This window comes from Mus musculus, chromosome 7 (assembly GCF_000001635.26).
Source record: "Mus musculus strain C57BL/6J chromosome 7, GRCm38.p6 C57BL/6J".
Classification (NCBI taxonomy): Eukaryota; Metazoa; Chordata; class Mammalia; order Rodentia; family Muridae; genus Mus; species Mus musculus.
The window spans coordinates 67,651,214-67,674,819 of NC_000073.6; the positions used below are offsets into that span (position 1 = coordinate 67,651,214).

Below are 23,606 nucleotides of genomic sequence, written 5' to 3' on the forward strand. Positions count from 1 at the left end.
AGGGCACTCTTCCTGAAGGCTCAGTTCAAATCCCAGCACCTACATGGCAACTCACAACTGTCTGTAATTCCAAGATCTGACACTCTTGTATAAACACAAATGCAGGCAAAGCATCGATGCACATAAAAAAAAAAAGTAAATAAATTTAAAAACAGAACATTTTTTTTAAAAAAAATCTCTATTTAGATACTGGTCTAATTTTCAGTCGGGTTAACATATTGTCATTGAATTGCAAATATTCTTTGCGTATTCCCCCATCCTTTAGGTTGTCTTTTAAATTTCGTATTTAACTTTGAAGCACCAAGATATCAATGTTGGGGAAGTGCAGTTATTTCACCTTTTCCTCTGCCGCTGGTACTTTGAAGCCGTATTCGAGGACTCCAAGCTCGTGGGGTTTACTCCAGGGTTTGGGCAGAGCCTTAGAGCTCTTGCATTTAGGTCTCTGCCCTACTTGAGGGTCCACCTTCTTTGCATGTGGCTCCCCAGCATCCATCATTTGTGGAAAAGACTTCTTTCTACCAGTGAAGTATCTTAGTGCCTTTGGGGGGGGTGTTGGGGGGTACATAAGGCCCTGGGTTTGATCGCTGAAAAAAAAAAAAGAAAAAAAAAGAGTGGCCGTGTATGTTAGAGTTGACTTCGGACTTCTTTTCTTGTCCTGTCCGTCAGTCCTTACGCCAGTGCCTTGCCATTTTATTCTGTTTTATCCCAGCTTCGAGTGCACCATGTTAGACAAACTAAAATCCTACAAGTTGTACAAGGTAGGTTTTGTTTTTTTTTTTAATTTCTGTTGTTTCTTTTTGAGATTGTATTTTAATTACAATATTTCTCCCTTGCCTTTTCTCCCGCAAAGCCTTCCCATATACCTACCCCTCGCTGCTCTCCTTCATTCGCATGGCCTCTTTGCCTATCACTTGTTATTACATGCTTGTGTGTGTGTGTGTGTGTGTGTGTGTATACACACATATTTCTAAATACAGCCTGTCGAGTCCATATGTTACTTATTTGCATGTTTTCAGGGCTGACTGTGTGGCTCTGGACCACCAGTCGGTGTGCTCTTGGTGGAGAGGGCGTTCTCCTGCCCCTGGCTTTACTTAGTTGCTTGTTGTTCTTTGAGTAGGATTGAGGCCGAGTGGGGTTGTCCCCATCCAGTTTGGCATGTTTATTGGTGTCCTCCTCAATAGCTTGTTTGTTGTTCTTGCAGTTTATATAATGATTACCACGATCAGGGTGACTCACATAATCATCTGACATAATTGCCATTGTTTACCTGGTGAGGACATAATAGGCTCTATTGCAGGACCCAAGCAAGTGTCAAGGATCTAGGGCAATTTTTTTCTGCAATCAACATGCTGGTCATGACAGCTTGAGAACTCGGAAGTGACATTTTGCTTCTCCAGTAGTGTTTGGTTACTGTGGGTTTGTTCGGGCCTCCTCTGTTCCGTTTTGGGCTTTCCTGGTCCGTTTGCTTGTCTGTTTGGGGCAGGATTTTATTATACAGTCCAGACTGAGCACGGACTCCTGGTCCGCCTGATTTAGCTTCCTGAGTTTTACTCTTATAGACTCGTGCTACCAGGCCTGGCTGACTTTTTATAGTTTTTATATTAATAGTAACTTTTAAAATTTCTAAATATGAATTACTTAGCTTTCTTCCTTTTTAAGGATTGCTTAGTCTAGTTTGAGTTTCTTGCATTTCCATATGAATCTAAGCACAAAATGTTCCATTTCTGCATAGGAAGAAAAAAAGACCATTAATATTTTGATAGGGCTTGTTTAGAGGTGCTGATCTCTGTGAGGACAATGATGCCTCTAATCCACGGATGTTTCTCCGTGGATCTAAGCTTGCCTTAACTTCCTTAGTTTTCAGAACATGTCTTGTATTAGTTACTTTCACAGTGCAACAATTAAATACCTGACAGAAATCACTTAAAAGACAAAAGAGGCTTGTTTGCTGGGCTCAGCGGCTCAGTCCATTGCAGCAGAGGAAGCAGGAACATGCAGGGACTCTTCGCATGACAACAGACAGGAGGCAGAGGAAAAGGCTGCAATCCAGGGTGGTTGCATCCTTAAAGTACCACCCCTTGGTGGCCTACTTCTACCACCCATGCCTCTACCTTATGAAAGCTCCAGTCTTCAAAACAGCTCCATAGTTTGGGGACCTAGCATTCAAATACAATCCCATGAGAGTCCTTTCAAATTCAAACCATGAGATTCTTATACTTGTTTCTACTTATACAATTACTCATAAGGGTCTGTTTGTTTGTTTTTCTATTGTTTGTAGCCATATTTCCTTAATTTCATTTTTAGGTTATATATTGTTAGCATATATAAAATATAATGTTGAAGCCAGGCATAATGGGGCATACCTGTAGTCGTAGCGCTCAGGAACCTGAGGCAAGACTCAGGTCCCACGAAGAAGATCCTATCTCAACACAAACAACAACGAAAAGCAACGTGAGTAACTCTGAGACGGGAGGTCTGAGGTCGGCCTCTGGCCTCCAGGAGCACACAGAGCTGCACATACCCCATGTATGATGGAGCGAGGAACAGAGGCAAGCCAGTGGCATGGTGGTGCAGACCTGCAATCCAGCACGTGGGAGGCAGAAATGAGGAGCAATACAAGTTCAAGCCAGCCTGGCGGACAAAATTTCACTCCAGCCTGGCCAGGGATGTGAAGTGAGATGTTGTCTTAAACAAACAAATGGTATAAGTAAGAAAAAGTGAGAGTAGAAACAATGGGACAGAGAAGGAATGTAAGTTACTTCTGATCTATCCTTTGTACTTACTGAACATGGGGCTAGTAGGAGTTGTATTATTCACCGTCCCTGGGTTCCCTAGGAGTCTACAGACAGGATCATGCCATCATAAACTCTCGTTTTCCCCTTTTCGGTCCTTATGCTTTTATCCCTCTTGCCTGCGTACCCTGATTGGAATACAGTCTTGAATACAGGTGTTGAGAGAACATCCTCTTCTTGTTTCCTGTCATAAGAGGAAAACATTCGAGACAGTCGCCAGTAGCTTGCCAGGAGTGATGGCAGATGCTCGATTTCTCGGTACTTGGGAGATACAAGGCTTGAGGATGGTTGAAGTCAGACTGGGCTACATAATAAGACTCTGGATCGAGGGCGGGGGCAGAGACACAGAGAGACTACTCAGTTGGTAAGGTGCTTTCTGTGCAAGCATGAGCGCCTGAGTTTAGATCCCCAGCACTCATAGGAAAGCTGGGCCGGGGCAATTCTTTGCATGAGCAAGCTCATTGGTCAGCTGGCCCAGCCAGTCAAGTCTGAAGTCAATGAGAGATCCTGTCTCAAAAACTAAGGTGGAAAGTGATTCAGGACAACACCAGATACACACATGTGCGCGCACACACACACATTTTTAAAAAGATAAAAGAAAAACAAATAGAAAAAAGAAGAAATATCTTTCCTCTCCCTATCTAAATGAGGTGGTTTTCTTCTCTGTGACTATGGTGCATAGCTCATATGTCAACCCAACTTCCCATTCTTTAAATAGACCGCAGTATATAACCTTTCTCCATGTTGCTACATCTGAGTTTGGTATACGCTTAGAGAAAGATAATGGTTTGCTGTGTCTCATGCGTCTGACCGGTTTCATGTGGTGCTTTTCAAGCAGCTCCCATCTGTGCCTTTCTGCAGTTTGCAGAGTTGACTTTGCTTCCTCCTTTTACGTCTTGGCAGACGATGCCACTGGAGCTGCTCTAGACCTGAAACCCAAGTTTATGTAAATATTTTAAATTCTTAGTTTAGTTTCTGGAGTTAGTGTGGAATTAATTACGTTTTCCTTAGCCTCTGTCCTCCCTGTTTTTCTGTGGTATTTCCCAATGCCCTATCTTTCTCTGGGCCAGGTTACTTAGCTAATACTCTGACACCATAATGATAATTATTTCCCAAGAGCCATTGCCCTGAGGGTTTCTGCACTTTTCCCTTAGGCCCCCTACACCTTCCCACAAGTCAACCAAAAAGTTACCAGCTGGAACATTGGGGACCTCCAGATCCCTGACCTTGCATAGTTGCCACCCAAGCAGATGAAGGGATCCTTTGATCTTGCAGCTATTCAGTGTTTTAACATCACCCCAGTCTTCCACATCAGGCCTCTTCTCATTGTGAGCCAAGGCCTCTGTGTGTCGGCACTCTACTAGGCAGGTCTGGAAGAAGGCATAGCATCTATTGATTAGGTAAGTCTGACTGGCAGTTGTGAGTGCAGACTGAGAGAGGCCTTTGAAGCTGTGGAGGAGGAGGTGGTGTTGGGGCCTGGGCTGATTTCTAATGAAATCCTAAACCCCAGCTATGGCTGTTACAAAGAAAAGAAAAGCAGCTGATGATAAGCATGGAGCTCCAAGTGAGTGAACTAAGGAAGAGGACTTTACAGAAAAGGTGTTCCTATATGGCGCAAACACTGAAAGTGTGCATTTAAAGCAAGGTCACAGATTCAAATCCTTTCAGAAGTCAGACAGGTAGCATGGCAACTTTCAGGAACACACATTTCCTGCGGCAGTTAAACATCTCTGAGATTAGAATACATGCTACAGTTGATGGCAAGTCGCAAACTGGTGTAGTGTGTGAAGTAACTGGGCCCCATAGCCAACCATGCCCTAGATGAAACTTGGGAAATGAGTGGCCTGGGTCAGGAAAATCCCATCCCTCTGTCTGCTCCATCCCTTTCTCTTGGGAAGAGGTACAAATACAGAAATCTACTCTTACGCAGGAAGAAAAACTACCGCACAGGTGACTACTCTACTATGCCCAGGAGCCAATGGTCTCTAGAGAGTTAGTTCTCTGGTGTGCTGGGAAGGCTGCCTCTCTACCCTGCCTGCCTATTGTCGTAAAGTTGATAGATGGTCTGAGGTTTCAAAGACAGAAACCCCAGAAATCTAGATCTTGATGTGGAATTCCTGTTTGCTTGCTTGTTTCAGTTAGCTTCTGAAGTAACAGATTTCCTCACAAGCATTCTCATGTTTGGTTGATTCCCCTCACGCCCATCTCCCTCCCATCTCCCTCCCACACCAGGTACCTTCCCAACCCCGTTTTTCAGCTTCTACTTTTGTATCACATATGTTCTATTACCCTCCCCTCCCCTCCCCCTCCAAGGTTCTTCCCCACCCCAACATACCCCAGCTTTGCCCACTTCCTTCTAGATACAGATATTTAACAGTTCAAAGCTAGCATCCACCTTCAAGGATTCTAGATTACCCCAGATCATATAATAATTTCCAGTTCCACCCACTTTCCTGAAAGTTTCATAATTTTAATTTTGTTAGTGAATGGATACAATTCCACCGTGTACATGTACTGAATTTTAATTATCCATTCCTCTTTTGATACACATATAGGCTGATTCCCTCTACAATCCTTGCTATTTTGAATAGAGCAACAGTAATCGTGGATATCCAGCCTCTTCTGGAGTAAGATATAGAGCCTTTTGGATATATGCCTGCCTAGGAGTTGTGTAGCTGGATCTTATGGTAGCTCTGTTTCTAGTTGTTTGAGACTTCTAATCATAATGGCTCACTTTTGACAAAAATATTTTAGTAGAAAAATCCATGTTACATATAACCTATGAACACTCTGTGTATGTACTTGGATGTGAGTATGTGTACGTATTTGGGATTCCGTGTAGTGAGAATTTTTGTTTAGAAAACACAGGAGAAGGAATGGGCATTTATTTTCATCCCAGAGGTGAGGTCTGGGGCTGCTCGGATGGTCCACGGCAGCTGACTCTGGTTTGCCTCGTGCAGAGGCATGATTTTGCCAGCTGCAGGTTGTGGTTGTGTGACGCTTAGAATTCTGGGGACTTTTGAGAGCGTATATAAATTCTAGGGCCCCAATATATGGGGTGTTGGTTGGTCCATGTTAGTTAAGTAGCTGCGCACAAAAAGGAAATAAGAAGAAATTAGGTATCCTGAAGGTGAAGATCAAACTTGCCCCAAGGAACTCGATGCTCCTAATCAGCAGGAAGAAGTCTAAAGATAATGTCCCCCCCTTTCCCCTCTGTCCTTTTTTCTCTCCTGTGTAGTGTTAGGGGGTTGAAAGGTGGAGACGGTGGAAGGACCAGAGAACCCACAAAGTAGCCAAAGACAGGCTACAGGCAGCATGAAACCATTTTTTTTTTTTTTCATAATGAAAAAAAAAAAGAGAAACCTATTTCAAAGTTCAACCTTACATTCATAGGTCCAAAATAAGAAATATTTGCGATATGTTATTTAAATCATTTCAAACATTCTTTTTCTGCCTCCTTCCCAATGCAAAATGAGAAAGAAAAAAAAGTTTCAGTCTGTTGATGGTATTGCCTTTCCTGCTCACAAATATTGATGCTCGCTTATAAGATGCCTGCTGTGGTCACAGCAACAGTGTTTGCTTCCTATAGCTATAGATTGTGGTCCAAGCAAGCCAGTAGGATACAGAATTTCAACAAATTGTTGCAAGTTTGGAGTCCTGGTTCTAGTCCTGTGGTATTATTCAGGTATTAGGATCATTCACTTCATTTTCCCCCTTAATAAAATAGAAGTAGCATTAAGAAAATAGGAATAAGATTGTCTGCCCACTGACACTCACGGTGGAGTTGTAAGAGCCATGTGTGACAAAGATGGAAAGCATAAAGTTTTCCTGAGCTATCGCTTGTCAGCGTTGCCCAAATCACCAGGCGGGGTAAGCCCCTGAGTCTCAGGCTCCCAGCGCTGCTCCTTTAGACTGTAACACCCGTCAAAACAACCATTTCATTAACCACCCGTAGATGAGGAAGGCTAAGGCAAGAAGATACTTTTTAAATGCCAGCCAACAGCCTGGGATACAAAATAGCACAGTTTGGATAGTGTGTCTTCAGGGCCTGCCCAGGAAAGAGAAAGTCAGCGGAACTGCACAATAACCTCTGCAGCTTTCCGCAGTGGGACCTTGAGCACGTTCTCCATCTCTGTTTGACAGTTCCATTCCATATTGCTGCCAAGTGGAAAGAAAAGCTCCCTTTTTCTTAGGAGACATCTTTTCTCATGCGTGTATTGAACTTTTTTTTTTTAAAGGATTTTTAAAAATTGAGTTAGGTGCATGGGTATGTGCACCTGAGTGCAGTTGCCTTCTGAGACCAGAAGAGGGCGTGGGATCCCCTGGAGCTGGAACAAGAGGTGCTTGAGAGCGTGGAATGTGGGTTCTGGGAACTGACCTCAGGTCCTCTGCAGTAGTCTAGTGAGCTCCTGGTGCTTGAGCTGTCTCTCTAGCCCCAGATCTTGGTTTTAGAACATCAAGGAACCAATGTACTTTCTCCAGCCTGTTTCAGTTGCCCTCTGGCCAGTCTTGAGTTCAGGAGTAAGTATGACAACAGTATGCCCGTAGTAAAAGGAAGGTTCCAGCCTCCGTACCAGAAAGGAAAATCACTCAGCAATGGTCTATTTCTAACATTTTAATGTAAGTTTCATTTGCCATCTCAAAGTCAGTTCAACTGAATGCAAGTTGATCGTCTTATTAAGCTGGCCTCTCCATTTTACCCTGCTGCTTCTATTCGTGGCCTCACTGGGGTTTTCTGGGAAGGGTGAAGTAATAAATAAACTGGCCTCTGTGGTAGTGCAAAAGCAGCCATAGACATTATGTACATGGCCACTTTCCAATAAAACTTTATAAACCAGCCACAGGACTTGGCGCAGAGCAATTGAATACCGACCTTTGAGTTCCAGAGTGAAAATGTTGGGGTCTGACCTCACTCTCTTCCTATTTAAGCAGGTTACAAGAATTGCACTCAGCAACACACACACACACACACACACACACACACACACCTGGCTTCTGTTGCTCTCATCCCCCATCCCACTACCACCATGTACTAACTTAATTCTGTATAATCACATTAATATATCCAGTAAATTTTTTTTAGCCTCAGATAAGGAAGTGATTGTTGGATCACATGCATTTGCTGAAGACATACAGAACTTTCTTGGGAGAGGTTTTAAAATGCATTAACAGCATTATAAACTTATTCTTATTAGCTGTTTGTGCATGAGCATGCATGTGTATAGACATCAGACTCCTTGGTGTCTTTCCTCAGGAGCCATCCACCTTGGTATTTTTGAGATGAGATTTCTCACTGGATTTGAGATTTGATGTTTGGGATAGGCTAGCTGACATTGAGTGCCAGAGATCCACCTGTCCCTGCCTTCCACACAGTGGGATTACAAACTCACAGTACCAAACTTAATTTTTTTTAAAACATGATTTCTGGGAATTGAACTAAGACTCTCGTATTTGTAAGAATAGCACTGTATATCTATATTTCTATCCCTTATAAATCAGTTTTTATGGAAAAATACCACTCTGGATATAGACTAAAGAAAATCAGGGTCCACTTTGGAATTTAGAATTTCAAGATGCATACAGTAATTAAACTTGTGTTCTTAGGTGGGACACTCGCACCCTTCTAAAATATTATTATTAGTATTTTAATGTGCATTGTGGGAATGTAGCTAGCACTCTGAAACTACAATACCATTCATTATTTGTGAGAATGAATCTGGAGTAGGCATTTTGTTTGTGTTTGTTTGTTATGTGTACAACATTCTGCCTGCCTGCCTGCCTGCCTGCCTGCCTGCCTGCCTGCCTGCAGGCCAGAAGTGTACACCAGATCTCATTATGGATGGTTGTGAGCCACCATGTGGTTGCTGGGAATTGAACTCTGGACCTTTGGAAGAGCAACCTGTGCTTTTAGCCTCTGAGCCATCTCTCCAGCCACAGGCGTTTGGCTTTTTTGTTTGTTTGGTTTTTTGTTTTTTTGTTTTTCGAGACAGGGTTTCTCTGTGTATCCCTGGCTGTCCTGGAACTCACTCTGTAGACCAGGCTGGCCTCGAACTCAGAAATCCACCTGCCTCTGCCTCCCAAGTGCTGGGATTAAAGGTGTGCGCCACCACTGCCCAGAGCGCTTGGCTTTTTTAAAGCATATAGATTTAAAGAAAAATATGGACTGAATACTGATATGCCAGCATCATCAGGGTAGCACCAGGATGTCTGAAGCTTGAAAGTCAGTGACCACTCTCTGCCTCTTAGAGCTTGGTGCTTGCTTATATTGTCTGCTAATTAGAGTAGAGGTTCATACCCGGGGGGACATCTTCATCACCCTTCTCTGCCAGAAACTGTATGGCTCACTTTTTAGCTCGAAGTCAGTGCCTTTTCAGCCTGAAACCAAGAGTCATACTTTACTCCTATAAACTGTGGGGTGGGGGTGAGGCCCAGGGGCACCTCGGGCAGTGTTTACAAAGTGCTTGTTCCTTAGATTTAGGCTCTGGAAGGGTGGGGGCTCTCAATGTCAAAGCGTGAGAAAGTACTGCCTATGGGAACGTCATGGATGCCACACCACATCCAAAGCTCAGAAGGGACCTAAGTAAAAGGCTCTTTCCTGTCTACCCATTTATTTGGCTGGAGTGTCCTCCATTTGTGGAACCGTATTTCTTACTGTTGACCAACTCTCTTTTCTTCAGCTCCTTGGGTAGCCCTCCTGGGTGGAAGGCACATTCGGGCTCTGGTGCACCGCCACTGCTCACCGTACTCGCCTCCCACCACGCATCTACCTGCCAGCAGCTGGCTGTGTGTGAGTCTCGCATTTTCACCCCCAAAGTTTGCTGATGATTCAAAGTTCGCTTTACGAGGGCACGCTCTCTTCTCTGGTTTTGCTTTCTTTCCGAGCTAGAGAATCCCCGCAGCGGTTGTTCTCACTTCAGAAGTCTGACTAGCCTCTGGGCCTCCATGGTCTTTTCACCTGTTGGAGTTCGCCTTCCTGGGCTCGTGTTTTCCATAAGGTACACTTGTCCTTGGAGATCTAATTTACATACATATGGAGCAAGTTGCTTTTGCCTTACAGCTTACTCATTGAGGTTTCCTGTCCAATAGTTTCTGTTGCTATATCTGCAAGTCCACACCTCTCTCCTTCTACACTGTCTAATCTCTTACCCGTGCAGAATCCTTTGTAGACTATTTTCCTCTCACATATTACATACCTCCAAGTTAAATTTCAGTCTTTTGAAAAAATTGGTGGAATGCAACTATACTAACTGTTTTAGTGTCTTTTTCTGTTAATTCCACATCTACATTAATTTGGCGTCAGTTTTTTAGTTGGATGTTTTCATCCAACTAAATGAGCCTTACTCCCCGAATCTCTCGTTATTTGTGAGGTTTAGTTACTTGGCAAACTCTGGTATAGCAAGCATAGTTTAGTGTAGGATAAGTTATTCTCTGTTACTGAGGAAAAGCCCCCTTTCTGAGAACTTTGCCCAATACTTCATTATCTTGTTTCATTTCAGGGGACAGTGCCAGAACGGGTGCTGGGAGCATTCTTATTAACGCTACAGAAGGATCTTTCTTACACACTGGTTAACATCTCTCCCCATATCTGAGGGGACCCTGGTGCTGAGCTCCATCGCTCTCCCTGTATAGCAGTAAACTGCCCTGCAGACTCTAAGCGCCTGCTCTCCCAGGCTCCCAGCTAGTGTCCACCAGGAACGTCTTGGTTCCTTCTCTTTTGCCCTTCAACCCGGAAACACTCTAAACAATAAACAGAGCCAGTTAGGATCTTGGCTTATTTACTTTTTCCATTTCTCAGGAATCGGGGTCTTGTTGCTAGGATCCTGTCTTTTAAACCTTTTTTTTTTCTCTCTCTTTCTTTTTCGTCTGTCTGGAGTTTTTGTTGTTATTGTTCTGTTTTGTTTTGATGTTACTGTTGTTCTGTTTTGTTTTGTTGTTGTTGTTATTGTTGTTGTTGCTTCAGGCAATAGAATAATTAGTGTATTTTCTCCAGACGGAAAGATTAACAGTAGTCATCTACTTTCTGCCCCAAGGTCAGTTGGAGTTCAGTTGATTCAATATGTGTTCATTTCAATATACTTGATTGTGAGCTGGGTGGCCTCACGTAATTTCTTGTGCTTGGTTATATATGTGCTTGGTTTAGCTAGCACTGGAAATAAGCTTTCAAAAGAACTCATCACCAGCGAATGCCCCTTTGAAATAAAATGTTTTTAATCTTAAAGAAGTCCTAGACGTTAACCTAGACTTTTGGAGAAAAAAAAATTTGAATTTTTAAAAGTGACTCTGAAAATGGTTCTCTCACACCTTTGTCGTTTGACAATTAGAGGACAATGCGTATGAGAATATGCAGGAGTCCCAGGACACCCACATGTCCAGCCACCTAGACGAAGTCGTTGCTGCTGTCAGCGTCACTTCTAAAAACAGGATCCCGAATAAGCTGCTTCAGACAGCACTGTTCCAGCCCCCTCGAGAGAAACTCCACCTGTGTGAGGAGAGAGCAAAGTCCTACTCCAGCAGCCGAGAGGTGAGGAGCCAGGGGTCACATGGCAGCCATGAGGTGAGGAGCCAGGAGTCACACGGCAGCCATGAGGTGAGGAGCCAGGGGTCACATGGCAGCCATGAGGTGAGGAGCCAGGAGTCACACGGCAGCCATGAGGTGAGGAGCCTGGGTCACATAGCAGCCATGAGCTGAGGGGCCTGGGTCACACAGCAGCCATGAGGTGAGGAGCCAGGGGTCACACAGCAGCCTTGTGGTGAAGAGCCAGGGGTCACACAGCAGCCATGAGGTGAGGAGCCTGGGTCACACCCTGCTCTCATGAGAACTGAGCTATCCTAAGCAAGAGAATCAGGGGAGATGAGACTACCTGGGGTACAAGAGTCCTTAAGAGAGAACCTGCCAGCCTTCTGTCATGAGAGTAGGCCTTCCTACTGTAGGCACAGTTGTTGACATGCCAACAGCAAATGTTTATTGAGTATGATAGTCTTCACTGGCAACATGACTGGATTCAGAATCATTAGGAGCTGGGGGTGGGGGTGGAGGGGGTTCAATACCTGAGTGTGTCTGTGAAGCATTTCCAGAGAGGAGTAACGGAAGGTTAAAAGGCCGTGCTGACTGTGCACCCATTCTATGCCCACCTCCATGCGCTTAGGCCCCGCCGAAATCAAAGAGGAGAAAGGACGAACCTTGTTGAAGGCCAGCTGCTCCCTTGGCTCCCTGGCTGCTGTGCTGGAGCTGCCCGGCTCCACCACTCTTTCCTCGTCATGATGGACTGAGCCCCCAAAAAGCCAGAGCTAAAGCAAACGCCTCCTTTAAGTTGTTTCCATTTAGTCACAGTAACAAAAAGTTAGAGAATATTGAGTGTCAACGCATGTCAGACCTGCAGTGGTCTGCAGTGCACACACACACACTCACACACACACACACACACTCACACACACACACACTCACACACACACACACTCACACACACTCACACACTCACACACACACACACTCACACACACACTCACACACACACACACACACACACACACACACACACACACACACACGACGTTTGGCTTGCTGACATGTAGCTCTTCATTCTGAGGCTCCTGTGTGTTTTCCTCTCTGCATCTTCCTTCACATCCCCCTCACAAATTCATCCTCATGTGTCGTTTCGTTTATTTCACAAATAGCTGTTGTATGTCTAAGGCTTTCGTGGTGCACAAAGGGAAGACCACAGCCTCCATCTTATGGGCACTTAGAGTTGGATTGAGATGACAGAAGAGCCGCCGAATAGTGACAGCCACTGTGATAAGTTCTGTAGCAGGTTCATTTCAGTATCCGTGCAAATGAGAAGAGGATGGGTGGGCGGCAGTTAAGGCTGAGCCCCTAGGGTGAGAGGTGACAAAAGGGCTCAAGAAACAGCACTTAGCAGTCCTCAAGATGGACAAGAGGACAGAAGCCTCAGGAGAGATGTGACCCAAGAGAGCAACAGTCTCTCTGTGGAATCATAAGGAACTCTGGTGACAGAGTGAGTGTGAGCTGCACTGTGGATAGAAGCCAGGCCCAGCGACACACTCACTGCTCAGAAGGAGTAAATTAGTGGCCTGACTTGGGAGGAGGAGCATAGGCGTTAGAGAGGTGGATGGGGTGGGGGTGGGGGGTGGAGGGCACTCTGATTTAGACTCCATCTGCCTGGGTGCCTGGAGACACACCCCTGCCCTTCAGAGTGCAGTAAATGAGCCTGTGTTTTTATTCTGTGCCCATTGTGGGTCAGTCCTGGCGTTGAGTAAGCGCTCAGGCAGCTCCTCAACCAGAGCCTCACAAGAGAATTAAAACTTCACACACAAAGGCCTTTATCGTGTGCAAAGCATGAACCGCCCTCCTGTGTCTGGAACGGTACAAGCCATTTCTTGTTTCTGTGGTTCCAGTAAGGATGCCTAAGATATGACCGTGAACAGGATGGAGCTAAGGGGGTCACTGCCTGTAGAGGACTGTGGTGTGGGTAGGGGGGAATAGAGTGGGTCCGTCTAGGGTCGGGTGGGCCATGGGAGGATGTAGGACCAGTGAGCAGAGGACTAAGGAAGGAAAGAAGCAGCACGGGGGAGGTGGGGGCTTCAGGTGAGGCTTGAGTGTGCAGAGAGGAAGCCATGGGCCGCGATGACTCACAGGTGGAGAGGCAGGAGCTCAGGGAAGACCCTGCGGCTCACGAGCTGAGCGCCTGGCAGGATCTAACGTTTCACCAGGGCCCACCTGGAAGAACTCGCTTGGAAGAATATCCATTTCAATGTCACTTTTTATTTGAAAGTAAGTTCAGACTTACAGAAAAATGATGGCCCATCAGTTGTCAGCATTTGTTTTATTAGTTTATTTGCATCCTTATGGTGGCACGGAGCCACGGCCCGGGGTGTTCACTTAGAGCTCTTGTTTCTGTTCTGTCCCCCGCACTCTTCCCCCTTACAAGCGTCATTTTCCTGAGCTATCTGAGAACAGGTTATAGATACTATATATAATATGTAAGCTATTATATATCTATATATTACAAATAAAGTATAATAATTTCACTCCCTAACCACATAACACAGTGATTGAAATTAGGAAACTAATATTGTATAATACAGTCACATAATTTGTTAAAAAGACAAAGCAAAGAGCAGCTCCATTAATAGATGTGAGTCTAGCTGCAGGTTCTCTTCAGTCTCTGTCAATCTGCTGCGGGTTCCTAGCCATCTTTGCCTTTCCTGCTCTTGAGAGTTTGAATTATATATTCCAACTGTGTTGTAGGATACGTCTTCCCTTGAGTTTGTATTGTATTTCCCATAGGCGGGCCTTCACATCTCAGCATAATCAAGACAATGCCCCATAGACATGCTGACCAGCTAAACCTCTGGGCAATTCTGTCTTCTGTCAGGTCAACAGTTAGCATCGACCATCAGCAACGCTGGCAACTGTCCCTTCCTCGTGGTCTCTGCGTGGAGCTAACTCAGGCTCGCTCACAGCTTAGTGCTTGGTCCTGTGTTGGTGTGCTGGGGCTGCAGTAACCAAGTGCTCAGGGACAAGTGCTGAGGGACAAGGGACTTGAGCAGCAGGATGCTTCCCTGCTGTTCTGGAGGATAGACTTCTGAGCCTGTGTCCTGAGCCTGTGTCCTCGGCCTGCTGGTGGCTGTGCCCTTTGTGTCCTTACACGGTCATGGTGCACAAGGACGCTGGGCCTCTTCCTCTTCCGGAAGCCATCTTGGACTAGGGCCCTCATTTTATCTTAACATTTATTTGATTTTTTATTATTTGTGTGTGAACTCTGAGTGGTCTCTGAGCCACATACTTAAGGTCCTGTGTAAGAGCAGGAAGCACTCTTCACCACTGAGCCACCTCCCAAACCCCAGGGAAGTCATTTTAACCTAGTCCTCCTATAAGTCCTCATCTCCAAAGTCAGCTTCACTCTGGTATGCAGGAAGTGAGGACTTCCACGGAAGACCTTGGAGGGAAGCCAGGAGTGGTGGCGCACGCCTTTAATCCCAGCACTCCGGAGGCAGAAGCAGGCGGATCTCTGTGAGTTCCAGGCCAGCCTGGTCTACAGGGAGAGCTTCAGGAAAGCCTGGACTATACAGAGAAACTCTGTCCTGGAAAAAATAAAAACCTGTTCAGGCTCTAAGAGTGACACACACCAGGAAGAAACAAAGTGGAAACTCCTAATTCCTGGAGGTGTGGGCCTGAAACCTGGCAGTGCCTCCCTTCCTCCGTGCTGCAGCACCGGTTCAACAGGAGGAGACGCAGGCCCATCTCCATCAGAACGTGTGAAACCAATGTCAGAGCTTTGCTTGAAGGCATCTTTTCTTGCCTTGAATGCTGCCCTTGCTGGGAAGCATGGCTCCCTCTTTGTCCTGACCCTGACTACAAATGTGCTTCTCCTCTGGCTTCCCACCTGAGGCTTACTGGCCTCACTCTCTTCGCTAATGTCACAGAAGATTGTTGCTTCTTCATTTCTGTGACAAAAGCTACCTAAAGAGAACAGGGCTTGGGGGTCACAACTTGGGGGTGAACGGCATCATGGTGTCGGGAGCAGTTGATCATGTAGCATCCAGTCAGGAAGAAAATAATAAAATAAAAAAATGAATGCCAGCATTCAGCTTGCCGTATCCTTTGAATTCAGTCTAGGACTCCAGCCTGTGGGATGGAGACACCCACACCTAAGTTAAATCTCACTGGAAACACCGGCAATCAGACCTTCCCAGCGGTGTGCCTCCTAGGTGATTCTAGACCCATTGAAAGGGACAAAAGGGACAATGCTCATTATCACAGCTACAGAGGACTGCTGAGCTGAGAGCTAACTTTCCCCAGGAGCCGATCACTGCAGGAGCCGATCACTGCAGGCTAGCTAGAAGACCTCAGAGGTGGTCCGTGTCTGTTCTACCTGCCTAGTTTTCCTTCATCCCACTACATTCCCCACCACTAAAGTGTATGTACCTCTTAAATGAGTTGCTGTTTGCTTCTCGCAACCAGATGACCACTCTACTGCCCCAGCAGGTGGTTGTTTGAGTCTCTGGCACTTCCCGAGCGCTCAGCACATAGCAAGCGCTCAGGAAATACTTACTGGGTAGATCTACACACAAGCAGCCCTCGTGACTCTGGAGTTCCAAGCTGTCTACCTGATAAACTCATTTTCTTTTTCTAACAGTACAAACAGGCCATCCAGGAGCTTGTGCGCTGTGTGGCACTAACAAGAATTTGCTATGGCGACTGGCACTGGAAACTAGCGGAGGCGTATGTTAATCTGGCTCAGGGTTACCTGCAGCTGAAAGGTGAGCTTCCCGGGCACCAGCCAATGGGCTTCTGTTCTCCCTGTCCCCAGACTTATTCACACCAGAGGGATCAGGGTTTTGTGGCTCTTAAGAAGTGATTGCCTTTAGGAAGAATCATAAAGGTATGTACATATAGGTACCGACAGGAAGAAAGGAAGAGTGTGGTGTGGGTTTTTTTGTGGCCTTATTGGAGTCCTTAGTGGATAATCTGTTGGATCAAAAGATGGCAGGAAAGAAGCCAAGACATGGAATGGAGGCTTAGAGTGGGAGTGGATTCCATAGTTTTCTTGAGAGGGGAATGGGGTGGGAAAGACTCACTCTTGAGTGTAAGTAGCTAAAAATGAAAGGGAGTGGAGGGGGGCGTAGAGGGAGGGAAAGAGAGAGAGAGAGAGTGATTGATTCGCTTTTGAGTGTAAGTGGCCAAAAACCGAAAGGCTAACCCAAGCTGGCATTTGCCTGTACAACTTTAAAGTCCAAGGTGAAACTTGATTAAAAAGAATATCCCACCCACCAAGAGAATCCCAGGACTTTGGAGGCACCACATTTAGACCACACTGGAGTATATATCAAAGTAAGGGTTTTTGGTTCTCCTGTGTACTGAGAAGGGAGCTGGTGTTGGCCAGCTCAGAATGTGCAAGGGTTGAGCATCATAGAAGGAAAATAGAAGGTGGGGATGGATGCAGGAAGGATGCGGCGTGTTCTACATGCTGACTATGCTGGCTGGCTCGCACGAGCTACATATCCTCCACACTCAGGTGATCAGCTGAAGAGCATGCCAGGATGTTGGTGACATAAAGCCCCCCTCCCCCAGGATCCAGCCTTATGACTGGAAAGCACCACAAGACCAAACTATTCCTATCTGTTAGTCAAAGGCCATTAGAGTAGGGTCGGGGCGGCACATTAGAGATACCTCATCCACACCACCTCTGAATTTCCTAAACTCAGAGAGAGTGAATCTGAGTCAAAACAGCTTGCAGCAAACTCTTAATGCTAGTAAGCAGCTGATCTGAGACTCAGACCTAGGGATTGCACGCCAGTACCAGGGGCCTGCCATCTGGGACCTGAAGTCCTGGCTTCTTTCTTCTGTAGCCTCCTGTGTGGATCCCTTCTGCATGGATCTTCCTCTCTCAAAATCAAGTCAGAGCAGTAGTCACTACTGAGCACGGTCTTACCAAGCTCACTACCATGCAAAACCTATTCAGACTTCTCATCTACCCGTGAGGGAGGGTACTCTCCTTACTGCTCTTCAGAGCCAAGGCAGCTGAGGCCCGTGTCTTGGTGATGGAGCAGGGGATTCCTGATCGGCAGCCTCACCTCAGAGCCCGTGCTGGAACTGAGCCTGTGCTGTCTCCTAGATCAAGTTCAAGTGCTAAGGGGAGGGGCTGTACCCGCAAACCTAGTCCATCACTACAGGTAGGCCATACGGACAGTCCACACTAATAAATCCCTGACAGCCTGGTTAAGGCTGTGCCTTTAAAGCGTAAGACACACAGAATACTGAAGGACTTCTTACACTAAGGACCTAGGCTTGCTTCTCTACCTTAGAAAGTAGATTGTGGTGTCTGTTTTGTAGAAACAGGAATGGAATTGACTTCATATTTTGACAGCTTTCGTAGAGAACTGAGAAATGATTAAGTGTAATTCAGAGTATAGGGCTGGAGATGTACGGATGTGTGAGTGAGTGGAAGGGGTTGTCTGTCTGTCTGTGTGTGTGTGAGGAGGGTACAGAGCCCAGGCTCCCTAGCTGGGGTTCCTCAGTGTCACCCCTCCCACAAGGTAATCAACCCCTACAAGAGCACTGAGCACATGGGAAAATCCATTGTCAGGAATTACAGCTATTACCCTGCCTCCTGTTAGTCTGCGGCTGCACAGGAGCAAGAGGTTACAACACAGTAGTCCATCGCCTCCTGGGGCTGTGCTTCTATAAGTATCTATAGAGACTGTAGTTATGTTATGCCAAAAGAACTCTTTAATATCGTGATTGTAAATGGGTGAGCAGAGGACTCAGCATTTTCAGTATTTCCTTTACATTGCAGTCACTCAGCCAGGATTACAATTCCTGAATATCTCACTTCCTACCCAGAATGCTATAGTTCTTGCATTCCATTTGTGTTTCGATAATTACTGATATTTTACATCTGATACTGGGGTTATTTCAAAGCTGTTCAGCTCGTTCTGCTTATTTTATTTCTAGACAGGCCGTCTGGGGAGATGGTTTTTGTCTTGAATACTTGATATAAAACAATTGTCTGGTTGTTCTAGTCAGGGTGCCATTCCATACGTCCCAGATCTGTGTCTGTGTGTGTTATGGGACAGCATATGTTACATGCCAGGCTTCCCAGGCACGGAGGCTCGCCTTCCTGCCAGCGGCGATGAAAGAGAAACTGACCCTTCTGTTCCTCTGTCCATAGGGTTGTCACTACAAGCAAAGCAGCATGCAGAGAAAGCCAAGGAGATCCTGGCCAACTCCATCGAGAGTCCCTGTCACAACAAAACAGATATCTTCAAGTGTTCCCTGGAGCTTTTCTATACCCTGGGGAGAGCGCTGCTCTCCCTTCAAAAGTATCCTTTCCCTCTAGTCACAAGCAGAATGCACTGACCCTGTGAGTCTTAGAGTTAATTCTCAAAGCCAAGCAAAACGTTGCTAGGTGATTCAGGAATCATAAGGAAGTATTGTATGAGGAAGAAGAAGAAGAAAAAAAAAAATCCAGGATATGGTGTCCCACAACCTAGAATAGGCAAGACTTTTCCTGAACCTATTTCAGATTTAAAGACGCCTCAGAGAACTTGATAAAAGCAGAGAGACTTTCCAAGGAGATGCTGCAATGTGGGAACATTGTAAAGGAAGAGTGGATAGAAATCCAGTCTCGAATCAAGCTGTCGTTTGCACAGTAAGTCTCTGGTTTAAAACTTGTATGCATGGTGACTGGAGGCTCCTAGGCTGTGTCTATTGGCTTCTCCCAAGGCCACTGTCCAATAAGGAAGAGCACCACTGTCATATCAGAGCAGCCCCAGCCAAGACAGACGCAGTGACTCTTGTCGCTTGATGTGGAGTACACTCATATCCCTGCCATCCACCCCTCACCGCCATAGCCTCAGAGACCCTTACATCATCCCCCTGACTTACGTCATTCCTGCCTGCTCTGTCCATCCCCACTGCCTCTCACCCTTCTCTTCCCCTCTCCTCCCCTTCCACCGCATCATCGCCATCCATCCCAGGAAGCTTTGCTGACACAGAGGAGAGTTTTTCTGAGGTTCCACCCCTGGGATGGGACACCTAGGTTACAGGAGAGCAGCACACTGCACGTTCCCCATTGCTGCACACAGCTCTGCCTCTCGCAGGATGGATGGGGTCCTATCTTGTTACAGCCAACAGTGTTTGGCACTGTAACTCTTTTCTAATTAGCTGCCCTGAATTAAGTACCCAATTATTTTTAAATTCCATTTACTTTCCTTATCAAATTAATTGAATACTGCTGCATACTTGTGAGCCATTTGGGATTCTCCTTCTACAAATAGGGTGTTAAGTTCTATCTTATTCTTCTTTTGGACTTCTCTGTGCTTTTCCTACTAATAATTGAGATTTTCTTATGTGTTCTGCATGTGAATTATGTCACTTATATTTTCTTTTATCTATTGCCCTTAATTTTGTCTATGGTATTCTTCATAACCTAGGAATTCTTCATTTTACCAGAGTCATAGTCATTCATTTCTTTCCCTTTTGATTTATACCTTGGGATTTTGTCTAGCACCCAAATATCAATGAGTCTCCATAGCTTCCCTCTACCTCCTATGTTTTAAGATTAAAGAAAGAGTGTGTATATGTGTGAGTTTGTGCACATGAGTGCAGTACCTAGAGAGGCCAGAAGGGGGTGTCAGTCCCTGGCTCTGGAGTTAAGGTGATTGTGATCCACCTGGTGTGGGGTCCTCTGCAGGAGCAGCACCTGCTGTTGAACAGTGCAGCACCTTCCACCTCTGCCTCAAGTGTTCACCACCTTGTCACTGACTGCATTGAGTGTTTCATAGCTTAGCTCAGAAACGCCACTTTGGTCCAGAGCCAATAGAAATGAGGGGGTTTCATCTACGGATGTGTGTGATTTTTTTTTTTTTCCAAGCTGTTCCAGCTGTGGCATCGTGGGTGGAAGCACATCTGCCCAAGTGCCTGTGAAATAGATGTGTCTTCTTTAGTGAGCCGTCCCACTCTCAGCCTTTATGAATATTCCCCAGGGACACAGAAGAAACTGTGTTCTTTATTTTGTGTGTTTAATGACCTAATGAGTCTGTATTATGTTGAAATTATTAATTTCTGATATTTACATGTACATCTTAAGTTTTTCTTTTATTTCTTTTTTGTTCTTTGTTTTTTGAGACAGGGTTTCTCTGTGTAGCATTGGCTATCCTGGAACTCACTCTGTTGACCAGGCTGGCCTCAGACTCAGAGATCCACCTGCCTCTGCCTCCTGAGTGGTGGGGTTAAAAACATGGACCACCATGTCAGACACATCTCTAAATTTTTGTCAAGTTGCTATATTAGTGTTTAGATGAATGTATTTAGACCCCCAAGTACAATCAGTGTTCTGTCTATGAGTAGTTTTTCCATCTTAATGTATATTTTGAGGTTGTTTTGCTAGAGGTACTGGGGGAGAGCCCGAAACAACATTCCCCCATACTCTTCCATTCTTGTAATTACGGTACATTTTTTTTTTTTGTCTCTGTCCAAATTTTGTTTGTGTTGCTGTGATGACATTTACCCTGACCAATAGCAAGGGCTTACAATCCATCACACAGACCGTTAGTGTGGAAGTCAAAGCAAAAACTCAAAATGTCACATCCACAGTCAAGAGCAGAAAGACACCAGATGCCTGAACACTCTGAGAGGTGCAGTTTCATCAGTCATCAGGGAAGTGGGAGCTAAAATAGTAAGGTATGACACAGTCCCACTAAAGGGCCTAAACCTTTCAAAAGACCAATGGTGCCAAACGTTGGCAAGGATGTGGCACACAGAGATGCCTTCTTCGTAGCTGATTGGGTGTATTTGATGGGATTCTTTAGAAAACCATTTAGCATCATCTCCTAAGTATGAACATCTTCATACCCTTTGACCCAACAGTATCATTGTAATATATGCTTGGCGGGAATCTCTGCCTGTTTGTTCATCAGAACACACATCCGAGTGTGCTCCCAGCTTCCTTATTCAATAGCCAAGAGCTAAGAACAGCCCAGATATCTTCAGAGGGAGGCTAAAAATCTGTGATCTGTTCAAATAAAAGGATGATTGTCAAGCTGTGTGTTACATAACCTCATGTCTGACTCTCACAAACACAGAATTCAGTTGAAGAAGCCAGACAAATGGAAGGGGAACAGCCATTCTTTGGTGTTGGGGAGGGCTAACCCACTCGGAACCTTTTCCTGCTCAGAATAAGCTGCTTTTCTATCTCACTGCGCAGGAGGCATACAGATCTGCTTGCATCTGTTGACACCTGACCAATGTGTCAGTTCTTAGTGTTGAGCTCTGTTGCTACAAAACACTCACGTATCCTGTGCCAGAATCTGGCGCCGCCTTCACAGTGCTTGCCACATCGCAATACCAAGCTTCGACAGCAGGGGGCGAACACTGTCCACATCTGTGTCAGATAAGCGGCAAGAATTTGAAGTTCCAGTTAACCTCTGTGGAAATACTTTGGGGCATAATAGAGTTATTTCCAATGTTGCCACGTACTTCCATTCTGATTCTTCCCCCTGACATTTTATATAGAACTCACAGTTTTAAGATGCATGCTTTTCATTACATCTCTTTGCTTTGTGTTTTTGTGGAAACAGGAATATTTTATCCAAACTGGCTCACTTTACAAAGAAATAAGGCTTTGGTTTTGAACGGCGTGGCGTTTTCTTTCCTTCGTGAGTCTTGGGGATGGAAGGCCAGGCAAAGGTCTCAGGCAGCCTTTGAATTTCTGCCCCTCTTAAAAGGACATCTTTTAGTGTGTCCTCTCCTCCTGCTTCTCCTTTTATGGTGCCCACCAGGCTGGCCTGACACACATAGCGAGGGCTGCGAAATGACTCGGGCTCAGGCTTCCACTGCTGCAGGAGGCCTGGACATTCTCCCCCACGCCCCACGCCTCCGTCCCCTTGTCCCATCCCCTCCTCTGTCATAGCACCACGGAATTCACTAACGACTTACTAACCTACCTGAGTGTCAAAGTGTTCCTGAGTTGTCTCTGTTAAATTGTCACCAGCAAAGCCAGGAAAACTTCCCCCCTTCCTCATTCTTGTGTTCTATCCTGGGAACTTGCACGTAGATCCAGAGATGACTAGTTACATAGGTGCATGTTCATGCATGTGCACACACACACATGCATGCACGATAACAAGGTGCCATGGCCGATGGTGATGTACTGATGGTCTGTTGCTGCTCCACAGTATGTGATCTGTCCCCAGCTTTCTCTGTGACCATGTGACATCATGTTTGGAGTCTTCCCCAGCTTGCCCCACAAGCACCTGGCCTCGCCCAGCTGTGCTGAACTAGCCCAGGAATGAGCAAACGCTCTTTTTTTTTTCCCCTGGAGCATCAAGAGGACGGCCTGCCAAGTGTTTCCAAGCATCGTGACATGGTGTGATGAACACTGTGGGCTGTGAGTCAGCTCCCTGGGTTCAAGTAGGGGTTCATTCAGACCACCCCACAGGGAGAGTGGGGGCAAAATCCCTGCTTCCTGTAGTTCACTCTCCTCTCTAGCCAGCATATGAAGGATAGGACCTTAGCACAGCTCTGAGGGTTAAATGAACGCCAGGTTCAAGCTTCTTATGAGTGGGGTGGGGAGGGGAGGGGAGGGGAGCGGAGGGGAGGGGAGGGGAGGGGAGGATAAAAGCCACATTAGCTGCCCATCACTGATCACCGTCCATGGCAGGCTCCTGAATACACTGTTCATCCTTACCGCAGGTGTATACCCTTATATTCCCATTGGCGAATAGAGGAGCTAAGGCTGAAGAACACCAAGAGGAAGTAACTAGCCAGACAGAGCCTGCACCAGAGCCTGCACATTCATTCATTCATTCATTCATATTCTCTTTCTCCCCTCCCTCTCTCTACCTCTCTCCCTCCCCCTCCCTACTTTCCCCTTCTTTCTTTCTTTTTCCTCCTCCTACTTCTCCTCCTCTTCCTCTTCCTCCTCCTCCTCCTCCTCCATCACCATCATCTTTTCTGGCACACTCATTTGCTGGTTACAGGTATTTCACACTCCACAGCTCACCCTTTCCACGGACTTTATGCTATCCTTGGGCCCAGCAGCTCGGTATTGTTTTATTGTTACTTGTGTGAGTGGCTGGGAGTCAAACCCAGGGCCTCTGGAATGCTGGACAAGTGATAGCCACTGCGCGGCACCACCAGCACTAGGAGTTTTAGTTTTACTGTGACCAGTTCACCTGCCTTTTCTCTTCTAACTTGTGTCTCCTTCCCTGAAGGTGCAAGGTCCCTTGTGTTTTCTCTCGAACTTATCGAAATTGTGCTCCCTAAATGCAGACTCAGGATTTATATGGGAC

General features: G+C 45.9%; 1 protein-coding gene across 26 annotated transcripts in view; it reads left to right on the forward strand.

Moving 5' to 3' along the window:
• Ttc23 (tetratricopeptide repeat domain 23) overlaps nt 1-23,606 on the forward strand; it is an 83,192-nt gene that overhangs the window by 5,783 nt on the left and 53,803 nt on the right. For 6 of the 26 annotated variants that reach the window (XM_030242910.1, XM_030242917.1, XM_017312248.2 and 3 more), the window contains 4 exons: nt 11,114-11,313; nt 15,950-16,073; nt 18,485-18,635; nt 18,839-18,964. In XM_030242910.1, the coding sequence (XP_030098770.1) occupies nt 11,134-11,313; nt 15,950-16,073; nt 18,485-18,635; nt 18,839-18,964 (581 nt within the window). In that variant the 5' untranslated portion in view covers nt 11,114-11,133. Of the gene's footprint in view, nt 1-709; nt 759-3,122; nt 4,193-4,212; nt 4,357-9,469; nt 9,788-11,113; nt 11,446-15,949; nt 16,074-18,484; nt 21,354-23,606 lie in introns of those variants that run through there. The other 20 variants (XM_030242913.1, NM_001360653.1, XM_030242911.1 and 17 more) reach the window with 16 other exon arrangements.